The sequence below is a fragment of the Etheostoma spectabile genome, chromosome 11, assembly GCF_008692095.1.
Source record: "Etheostoma spectabile isolate EspeVRDwgs_2016 chromosome 11, UIUC_Espe_1.0, whole genome shotgun sequence".
Lineage (NCBI taxonomy): Eukaryota > Metazoa > Chordata > Actinopteri > Perciformes > Percidae > Etheostoma > Etheostoma spectabile.
Window position 1 is genome coordinate 9745579 of NC_045743.1, and position 11390 is coordinate 9756968.

The window sequence follows — 11390 nt, forward strand, 5'->3', positions numbered from 1 at the left end:
CACAAACATGCAAATTGTATGGCTCCTTGAGTAATAAAAGTGTGTCTACTATCTGGCTTAAGTAGGCCTAATACATTTATTTATTTTTAAATTGCATTTGTGTTCTTAATAATTAATCCACATTCTACTAAAAACTCCCCCAACTAATCACTTGCCCAACACAATTATTGTTATAATTGTTATTTTCACAACTGGAAAATAGGTCTATCTCTAGCTGTTTTCTCACATTTGTTGAAGGAATGACTTGCGCGCCCTCGGTGAAAAAGCCACTTCCTAAATACCAGCAAGTTGTGGGCTCTTGGAAAGTTGAGCGGGCTGCAGACTTCAGGGAGGCATCTCTGTCTGCTGCCGGACTCCTCAGGAATGCAGCGGGAAGTGTGAGAAGCCTTGCTTCAACTAAAAGTAGGACGCAGCTCAGTTTTCTCATGTTGCCATATTTAGTTTAATTGTTACGAGTTCTTCCTGTTAGAGTATGTTAACCAAGCTGCTTGTCCAAGAAGTCACTTTAAACTCCACATCATCGACCGTCAAGGATTATTAATATTGAAGACTGAGAGCTTCACGGCGACTCCTTCTGCATCATGGTCAGTAAATGATTTATCAGCTTAAATAGTGAGAAAATGCTGTACAATAAAAAATACAACTAAACATGTAACTGACTTACTGTGGACAGTGTGCAGCTCACTGTTTGGGATACATTTACTACAAAACGAGAACGTACAGCGTCAGCTAGTGTGTGACTTCAAGAAGAGGATGTTTTCGCAACTTTTGTCTCACCTTTCACAGGGCTGCAGCAAGGTGCTGTGGGGGGTGATAGGGGCGGCTGTCGTCATCACGTTAATAACGATCCCAGCTGTTTATTTCAGCAGTAAGTTCAAGGCCTGTGTGTGTGTGTGTGTGTATGTGTGTGTGTGTGTGTGTGTGTGTGTGTGTGTGTGTGTGTTTGTTTGCGCTTGATTCATTCATTTTTTCCAGTTTTTTTGCTGTCTGCATATATGGATGTCCTATTGATCCAATTGTATCATCAGTGTAACAGCATGCTGCTGGAAGTTAGAGCGCCACCTTGTGACGAGCAGATGGAGGAATGTTTTCATTTCTGATATTAGCTAAATTTAGATTTGCATGTAAACCTATCCAGCAGTATGTAAAGCAATTAAAATTAGCCCACCTTTACCAGCTGCAACATTAAGGGACATTAATGCATCACAGAGTATGAGTATGACTTTGAATGCAAGAATTTTACTTGTAACAGGGTATTTATATATTCTTAAACTACAGTGATGTTTCTTTTACTTAAGTAGAAGATCTGAATACAAATTATATTTCATCAGACTTATATAACGCTTTTCAAAGTTGTCAAAGACGATTTACATGCTGTAGCATACATATAAAAAAAATCATTTTGAATACTTCTTCCTCCCCTTGATTTCTCATGTTATAGGCAACAAGCACTAATGCAGCATATTCATAATTTCAGAATCTGATCGTGCCAAAAGGCCTTTTACCCTCCAAGATTACTTCAACAACACCATTAGGTGGAAATCCTACAATTTGTATTGGACATCAGGTATCACCACTGGTCAAAGCCCCTTTATTATACAGTTTTTTTCTAGGCAAGATAATATATGGATGTTGTGTACAAATCTCTCACAAGCATATTTATTGTGTTTTATATCTGCAGATAATGAGTATCTGCATAAAACAAGAGATGGGAATGTCTTCCTCCACAATGCTAAAACAAATGAGAAGTCACTATATTTGAGCAATTCAACCTTTGTAATATACATATACATTTCAAATTTAAACATTTTGTAACAATAAACAATGTTATTACTAAATAATAACCTATTTTATATGAATCTTTCCATAATCATTTTAATTTTAGGCTCAAGTGGATGCCACAGATTACCTGTTGTCAGGTGATTATAAATACATCGCTTTTGAAAGCAATTTTACAAAGGTGAGAGACTAAAACTCCCAATGAATGTTTCCCAGTTATAATAGTTCAACTTGACTTTAAAAGAGGTCTGTTGTATATGTCACCTTAAGTTTGATCATAAAAAAACAACTGATAAGAATGTCTGAAATCAAATTTTGTGCTCCAACAGAAATGGAGACATTCATTCACAGCCTCGTACTCCATCTATGACAGGAACCGTTCGTAAGTTGCTGTGATTTATTATGATACAGTAAATCATTTATCATTATATGGACACACCCATCAAACCAAAAAGCAGTGATTTACTTGGTGTCATCCTAAATTATTTTCATTCTTCTTTCCAGAACATTTCTTACGCCTGTGAACTTTCCAACCGTTGTGCAGTACTTTGCCTTCGCCCCAACAGGAAACAAATATGTAAGTTGACTCCATGTTATCATTTAGCCTTGTCTTCACATTCAGTTGAAATTAGCAGTATTACAGCTGCTTCAGCATCACTGGCTTTAAAATAAGCTGCCTTTTTATGCTCCCTTGGTATGTGAGGCAACATGGGACTCCAAAATAAATATAATTTCCTGCAAGACTGTTTTAGAAAGTGTACTAAAACTTGTACTAAATGATCTAAAGCTACCGCCACTAACTACCTTTTGTTTTGCAGGCTTACGTTTCAGACTTTAACGTTTTCTTCAAGTCCAACGTCACTGCTGAAACTGTACAAGTGACCCACAATGGTAAAAAAAATGAGATCCTTAATGGTGTCCCTGACTGGGTATATGAGGGTATGTAACGTTAACTTTTTCTCAGATATATGTGTCTCTACATGAAAGATGGTTACAGATTTTTCTTAATTCTCCCAACAATTTCAGAGGAAGTGTTTGCATCAAACGGGGCAATATGGTGGTCATCAACTGGAAAATATTTGGCTTATGCAGAGTTTAATGATACAGACGTTCACAAAGTGGAGTTCTCATGGTATGGAACCGAACAATATCCTCAAACAGTGGCTGTTCCGTACCCAAAGGTGGGATTTTCAATCCAAATTCTGCCCTGATTTTCAATATTTATTTTAATAGCATAAACTATATACACTCTTATTATTTATCAAGAATTACATTTGATTTTATTTGGTGCAGGCTGGATCTCCCCTTACCAAGGTGAAACTGTTTGTGGTTGATACCACAAATCCATCCAGCCCCACACAGGTGGTTGCTCCTGCTTCTGTTGCTTCTGGGTCTGTATATTCTTCAGTTCATAACATTACTTAAATCAAACATTGAACATTGAAAGTAGAGGCAAAGTCAATATCCTCATGGTCTGCCTTACCTTGTCACTTTCTCTTGACTTTGCTCAGCGATCACATGTTGTGCTCAGTGACCTGGGTTACAGACGAACGCGTTGCTGTGCAGTGGGTCACAAGGAAACAGAATTATGTGGTTGTACAGATCTATGACTTTGATGGAAGCAGCTGGAAAGAAAAACAGGTAGCTGGCAGCGTCTCTGCTTCTCTCGATCGCGACCAATGTGTTGACTTCATGGTCATGTAAAAAAAAAAAGTGAATTAACTGCAATAAATGCGTCTGTTTTCTATAGAAATTTGAGCAAGCAAGCAAGACGGGATGGGTCGGCCATGTAAGTTTCCAAAAAATCTGCCACCAGTGATTGTTAATTATTGATTTGATTGATTTGGTGTATGACTGTAAAACATCACCTTTTTTTTAGTACGTGCCCTTACCTCTTTTCTTTGCTGATGATAAACTCAGTTTCTACAAAGTGATGAGTGACACTCAGGGCTACAAACATATTCATTATGTGAAAGATGTAAGTATTCTTTCAGTTATATCTATGCAAAATGTACTGCACAGTTAGCTACCATCATGTCTTTGATGTTGAGTGTTTCACTTATTTTGTGAAGGGCAAAGCAACACCTATTACCTCTGGGAAGTGGGAAGTCATTTACATATCCAAATTAACAAAAGATGCTATGTGAGTGATGATGACGTACATCTCTGGCAAAACTGCATAATAAAAAATGTTTGAAAGAAAATGTGTGTAAACATGACTTGTTTAAAACTCTTTTCGACAGATATTTTGTGAGTAATGAGTACCAAGGAATACCTGGGAAGAGAGATCTTTACAAGTAAGGAATTTTTCTGTGTGTTGAATTCTTGGAGCCCAGGAAGAATAGCAGACACATCAGCCAAAGCTAATTGGGATTAATAAGCAAGAACACACTAAATTAGGAACTGGCATCAACTGAATGACATAACTAGCGTAAATTGTTTGTTTATCAGGGTTCTGATTGGAAGCAGCCCTTCTGCTCCTCGGTGTCTCACCTGTGGCTTGCGTAAGGACAGGTGTCAGTACAACTCTGCTTACTTCAGCTTTGACGCCTCTTTCTACCGAATGGATTGCTACGGTAAGTTACCCAGAAACATTTTCTGTTAAGCAATAACTCATTCAGGGTCCATGTGTTGGGGATTATATATGGTGGGGAGCATCTGTGAACAATAATGTGAGCTAAGCCTTCTAAAGTCGCACAGAATTGTTTGTGCATTTTCTATTTATTTATTTTTCCAGGACCCGGGTTGCCCCTCTACACACTCACTGACAATAGGGGATCAGGTGCAGGTTTGTCTACTTACTTACCCAAGCCCATTGTATTAAGTTATTTATTTCAATTTTTCTTTTTCAGTTAATAATTGGGTGTTTGAAGGTAGAAAAAGTTTTGATATTTTGCTTTTATATCAGTTTTTTGTGCACAGTCATTTTCAGTATGACAATTGTTTTTATGGTTGTTGTTATTACATTACATTATCTTTTTTTTCAGAGCTCGCTGTTCTTGAAGAGAACAAGGAACTGGAAAATATTCTGTCAGAATTCCAAATGCCAACAATGCAGTATGGCACACTTAAGGTCGCAGGATACGGTGAGACAACACAGCACATGTTTAAAATCCCTTACAGTATGTTTGAAGATACACAAGATAATACCCTTGAATAATAATCTGTGTCTGATATGATTTTTTTACACACTCATTAAAAAAAATGAAAACAAATGAGGAATATACAAATAGGTTTAATTTCAAATGCTACTACTTGGTACAAGATTTCTTCTACTTAACTGTGAAGTCCATTCGCAGTTCATGTGCCCTGGAGATTTTAAGCTTCCACTTCCATTTCACGCTCGTGTAAGTTTTATATTTGACCACGATTGGCTTCTAAACCATGTGTGATGTCACAAAATCCTGCTCATACAAACACGTCTTTTACTCAGATTTACACAAAGAAACTTCCTCCCTTCAGCAAATGAATGTGAAAAAAGTATTTTAGTGTCTTTGCACATACATCATTCTGCACAGTGAAGGGAAGAAACAATATGCAAAAAAAAGCACATTTCTGAGTGGGAGGACTTTAAATTTAGATATATTTCATCATTAGTTATATGGAGCTTAGAACAGAATAACAATATTTATCAGCTATTGGATGGGTAGAAACCTATCCATCTGAAAAAAATGTAACCATTTTTTTACAATTTCTTTTTTTTTTTACATTTTTTACACTTATTTGCCAACAGATCTTTGGTATCAAATGATGTTACCACCAAATTTCAAGAAGTCTAAAAAATATCCTCTTCTTATTGATGTGTAAGTAAACGGCACTGCTTAGCGCTCCATCACAATATACTAATTCAGTGAGCATTCCTTTCTGTGATATTGTGTGATAAATGCTGTTGCTGACCGGTGCAGGTATGGCGGCCCCTGTAGTCAGCAGGTGGATTATCGTTTCAAGCTAAACTGGGGCACATACCTCTCCAGTTCACATGGGATCATCATTGCTAGCTTTGACGGAAGGGGGAGCGGCTACCAGGGCGATGAAATAATGCACGCGATCTACAGGCGCCTTGGAACGTTTGAAGTGGAGGATCAGATAACAGCTGTGAGGTGAAGTAGTGTCTGAACATTCAACTACCTCATGTTATATCACATGCACTGTGAAGTGATCTCATTTTTTGGCTTCACCCTTCTGTGACAAGCAACATTATGTGATAATATTCTTAAAGATTTTGTAATAAATGTTGTTTAGTAGATATCCAAATATATTCTTGTTAGCTAATAAATTATTTTATTTATAGGAAATTCATCGACATGGGTTTTATCGACAAAGACAGAATAGCAATTTGGGGATGGGTAAGTTGCACTCTGTCTTGTTGCTCTCTGTATTTCTCATTAACTTATCTTGTTATTCAATGTGTTTGCATTCACTAAATTCTAACCTTCAGTCATATGGTGGCTACGTCACCTCAATGGCCTTGGGTGCTGGAAGTGGACTCTTCAAGTGTGGAATAGCAGTTGCCCCAGTGGCCAAGTGGGAATATTATGGTTGGTGTACATACATATATTTAGTATATACTTCTACAGTCTATTCTGAGAGCACTATATACCTCCTTTGACGTAATTCTTCACAGTGTACTTAAAAGTGTACTCCACTGATTTAGCATTGGGTTTCTATAACAATGTCAGGCTCACGATAGATACTTGAAAAAAGGGTAAAAGTCGATGCAGTAGCACCAGAGATATAATTGTTTACTGTATTTCATGCATTCATCTTCCTTGCCAGAACCTTCCACCTATGTTACCCACAATGTAACCCAACCACCGATAGTTCAGTTGGAGTCCGGTGTGTTTTGCTAATGCTGGCTCATGACACCTTGAGCCACTTGCCTCAAGCCAAGATGAGAAGGGGGTTACAGAGGCTGTTAGGCTTGCCGGCTATCCTCCTTACACTGCGGAGGAGCATCTGGCAACTCCACAAAGCACTCCGACATGGGAGAAAAACATGCACTGGTTTATTGGCATTTCTTTAAACCAATCACAATCGCCATGGGCGGCACAAAGCTCTGCATGGAGACACTGCAAAAAAGCCTTGGGAAGGAACTTGTTTTGGTGGAACGTGTACGTTTAAAAGTTGTTTTAGTTGTTCGAGAGAAAACTCAGATTGGACAGATAGTCTAGCTAGCTGTCTCGATTTACCATGCAGAGCTCTGAGGAGCAGTTAAACATTCCTCATAAATCAATCAGAGTTTAAAATTCCAACACAAAGAAAGTGGCATGAAATCATTAAAAACACGTGCATCCAGCATATCCTGCGGCAAAGGAGCAATCCCAGAAGTGTAAGATTGAGGATGTGGGCTACAGAGGTGTGGTACTTCTTTATAACTCCACAATCCCAGACAACCCTTAAACTTGTAGTTTTCAGCCCCAGCCGACACAGACCACACATGACGTGTCAATTGTGCCAATTTATCAGAATTCACAGAGCTCCCTCTGGATTCACAACAGTTTTATATAACTTTTTGTACATATTCAGCACTACACCTTAAGACCTGTAAGCAGACTTTGATGTGTAAAATTGGTGGAGTTCCACTTTAAGGATTCATTCATTATTTAACTCTCTATAAAACTTCTTTCCTACTGTAATTTGTATAGTATGTACTTTACAACTGTGGTATTTACTGAGTTTTTTTGTAGATGCAGTGTACACTGAACGCTACATGGGCAAGCCCACAGAGAATTCAGACTCTTACAATGTAAATATTACACAAGTCAGCTCTTTCACAATAACCTTATCAAACAACAGCACAATTCTGACTTGAGACATACAGTACGTTATTAACATTGACATTTCTATTATATTTAACAGAATTCCACAGTGACGGCCAGGGCAAAGAACTTCAAAACAGTAGACTATCTATTGGTTCATGGCACAGCAGATGGTACGTTCCAATTACTCTTCTTTTCAGTTTCTGAGCATGTGGTTGCCTTATTTCTCAACAGTGTACCAGGTAACACAGTGAAGCCTTGTACAAATGGACCATATTTGCCTTGAGCTTTGATGCACTGTCTTTCCTGTAGACAACGTCCATTTCCAGCAGGCAGCACAGATCTCCAGAGCTCTGGTGAACGAGCAAGTGGACTTTGAGGCGATGGTAAATATTGGCTCAGGAAAGTGGGACTAATATTGGCCTTGATGGTGTTGACTTAGTGAAAGTTTTAAATGGAAAAGACTGGCATGTGGTATTATGCACAAATGTCCAAAACGTACAGTATATGAGTTAAAATTTGTATAATTTAATGAGTTTAATATTCAATATTTTTTAATAATTTAATAGTATATGGACTAATGTTTTCCATCTATTTCAGTGGTACACTGACAGGGACCACAGTCTCAGAGGCTCAGCTTTCCATCATACATACACCCTCATGAGCCACTTCCTGCAGAAATGCCTCCTTAATCCCAAATAGATGTGAAGAATGTAACAGCACTTATAGTGAACATTACCACAGTAATTTTTTTAATTAGTGTATTTTTTTGTTGTACTGATATTCTGAAGTGTTTTTTATACTACAATGGATGTTCTACTGCTCATACAAATGAGCATTTGTATTTTATGTGGATTTAGGGAACTTTTGTCAGGATATCCAACATTTGATTATATAAAATACTAAAAGCCATTGCATGCATTTATGGTTGAATATGATGTCATACAATAGATCAATTGCACTGCACTGATTTTTTGTGTGAATGTTGTAATTTGTGTTGCAGTCATGTTGTCATGTTGTAATAAACATTGTTTTGAAATGAAACAGTTCCATCCTTTATGTTTAAACATAGATTACAATTAAAACAAATTAAGATGTGCATGTTTTGTGTTTGTCAATAAACCCCCAACATGTTTTAGTTGGATCCTATGAATTATCATAGTGAACTTTATAAAATATAACATCACATTTCCAATGTTCATGTGAAACTCATGTGGAGAGAATATTGGACAGGTTTATTAAAGGTAAAGCTTTGTTAGCTGTATGTGATTAAAATGAACATTATCAGTTTTTGTTTCATGACACTGAGAGACAGTATATTGAACTCTTAGGTGCCTGTATTTGTCAGTATTTATTTGTCAGGGTCGAGGTCATGTTTGATTTTAACACCTAAAGTAGCCACTTTTACCACCCATATTGCTTTTTTTCATCAAAGCCAAACATTCAGTGGACTGAGACGGAAGCTGACTAATGGGTTGAGAGTAACAGAGGATATGCTGAGGTTTCAGTGACGGGGGAGTCACCTGGGAGAATGCTCCTGAGCTTCACTATATAAGACTGAGCAGATCAAGAGGGGACCATGAAACAGCTTCAGAGAGAAGAAGGACACCAATCAGAGCACTTTACAATACTTCTCTTGGACGCTCGGCAGAAAGGAGCACAGGTGAGCATTTTGGTTCCTTCCTCCTTTAAGACATCCATAATTTCTACAGGAGATTAAATCCTCATGTACTTCATTGAAATAGCCTTTTGTTGTCTTTCGCTCCTGATCTTTCAGAAGCTCAAACTATGAAAAGCGCTCACTCTTTGGCTGGAGTCCTGCTCCTCATTATGATCCAAAGCAGCTGGCAGATGCCTGACCAGGACACAGACCGAAACCCCATGTAAGATCAGCTCTCAGCTTTGTCTCATTCATATTGGCCTAAAAACCTCCCCTAGCAAAGATCAGGATTAGAAAGGTCTCACTATGGGAGTGTTTGAGGACACCATCCTGAGCTGCAAAAAAAGAAAAAATGGATTAAATCTTTCGAAGCAAACAGCTAGGTACTCACATAATTTAATGGCTGTTTTTGATTGAGAGGGCTCCAGTTGGCCAAAACTTTATGAAGTAAGTCAGGCAAAGAATATGTGCTTGCAGACTGCTTTGCCATTGACAGCTCCGTGTGTTGCTCTCAGAGAATCAGCTGTTAATAGGAAAATCCTATACCATTATGTCAAATGTAATTCTTAATGACAAAACCCATAGGGAAAGTTCATTTTAATTTGGTATTTTAAGGGAGTTGTGTGAGATGATGTGTTTTATGTTTCATGTATTTTAATGCCTTCCTTGTAGTGTCATGTATACTGTACATATTGGCATTTTAATATTTATATTTTTTAGTTATGTTGTGTCTCCTATAGCTGATGCAAAGCTCTAATTACTTGAATACATACTTTACTTATTTAATTGAATCTGAACATTTTTTTTACAAGCAATGATCACTGCATCATCGAGATCCAAATTTGCAGAAATAATTACTGATTCCAAAATGTAAGAGTAGTTATTGGTGGATGAGAATGATGCCGGTTTACACAGTTGAGTCGCAAGGACTCCAGCTAGTAGAACATCCCTACGGGGACCATACAATAAAGAGAAAGGACAGAGCTATAAAGGCATAGAGGGGAGGACATGAGAAATGGTAAGCATGTACAGACATATGACAGAAAAGGGGTGTGTTTGAGCTGAGAGTGTGTCTTAAGCTTTATTATCCCCATAATTTCTAGTTTATTGGCGGAAAACTCCATGATGGCCGAACCCATTGAGCTCCCAAACATGAAGAGACATTCAGAGGGAACATTTTCCAACGACTACAGCAAATATCTGGAGACGAGAAGAGCACAAGACTTTGTCCAGTGGCTAAAGAACTCAAAAAGGAACGGGTGAGTGCGCCCTTTCATTACTGAATCACTTCAACTTGGTGTCATATTGTAAATTATATCATAGAATTACATTTAAATCAAGTCTGTAATATTTTGAGAAGACCACATGTATGGTTTACTTGTCGAATTAATACTGTAAATTGCTGTATGCCTCTGGTATTAGAGACAGAGAACACTATTACATATACAGTTATTGTTACTGCATCATCTAAATGTGTCTACAGGAGCCTATTTAGACGCCATGCAGACGGCACCTACACCAGTGACGTGAGCTCCTACCTGCAGGACCTGGCAGCCAAGGAGTTTGTGTCCTGGCTGAAGACTGGCCGAGGCAGAAGAGAGTAAATTCAACCTACAGCTCCCAAAATAATGCAACTATTCACACTGACCCTGTGCTATTATATGTTTCACAATCTGTTCTAGTCTTTTTTTGGTCATGCTATTAAATTCCCCTCATAAGAAGCCCTGTCAGCCTTCAGTGGTTGAAGGAAATGTTTTCAAAAATGGAAGAAAAAAAGTTACAGTATGTTTGAAGTGTGTCTCAATCGTAAATGCTGTGTGACTTTTTTAATCAAGCATTCACATCATGATTAATATTTCACATTTTGACATTTTTAATCTTTCTTCTCACATAATATTTGTAAGAATATGTTGCAATCACATTATTGATCTGAATTGCAACTTTGATTATTACATCTGTAGATAGTCTCAATACCTTTTCTTATTATTCAGATAAAAGTCATATTTAGTTTTCAATAAAGAAATGTGTACAATCTATGAGTTCCCTCTTTAAAAAATTGAATCCATTTTGAAATATTGGGTTGACAAGGATCACTCTTTGCAAGGACCTACTTCTCAGTGTGAATGTGTCTGTCTACACCTCAGAGAATACAAGATGGGGTTTTAGGCACAGGATCCATATGGTTATGTCCA

The 11390-nt window shown here is 37.7% G+C and overlaps 2 protein-coding genes across 2 annotated transcripts; both read left to right on the forward strand.

Annotated features, from left to right (window-relative positions):
• Nucleotides 1–319: 319 nt before the first annotated feature.
• On the forward strand, nucleotides 320–8578 carry fap (fibroblast activation protein, alpha). The gene is made up of 26 exons (XM_032529727.1): nucleotides 320–584; nucleotides 787–868; nucleotides 1478–1567; nucleotides 1682–1776; nucleotides 1886–1960; nucleotides 2109–2161; nucleotides 2284–2356; nucleotides 2598–2718; nucleotides 2806–2960; nucleotides 3073–3170; nucleotides 3291–3420; nucleotides 3530–3568; nucleotides 3659–3757; nucleotides 3852–3922; nucleotides 4023–4076; nucleotides 4231–4355; nucleotides 4517–4567; nucleotides 4767–4865; nucleotides 5513–5582; nucleotides 5685–5879; nucleotides 6071–6125; nucleotides 6218–6317; nucleotides 7467–7525; nucleotides 7639–7711; nucleotides 7851–7924; nucleotides 8139–8578. Exons 1-26 carry the CDS (start codon nucleotides 582–584, stop codon nucleotides 8238–8240), a joined length of 2241 nt encoding a protein of 746 aa, XP_032385618.1. The 5' UTR covers nucleotides 320–581; the 3' UTR covers nucleotides 8241–8578.
• Nucleotides 8579–8974: 396 nt separating this feature from the next.
• Nucleotides 8975–11176, forward strand: gcgb (glucagon b). The gene is made up of 4 exons (XM_032529870.1): nucleotides 8975–9201; nucleotides 9316–9421; nucleotides 10302–10457; nucleotides 10682–11176. Exons 2-4 carry the CDS (start codon nucleotides 9327–9329, stop codon nucleotides 10800–10802), a joined length of 372 nt encoding a protein of 123 aa, XP_032385761.1. The 5' UTR covers nucleotides 8975–9201; nucleotides 9316–9326; the 3' UTR covers nucleotides 10803–11176.
• The last annotated feature ends 214 nt before the right edge of the window (nucleotides 11177–11390 follow it).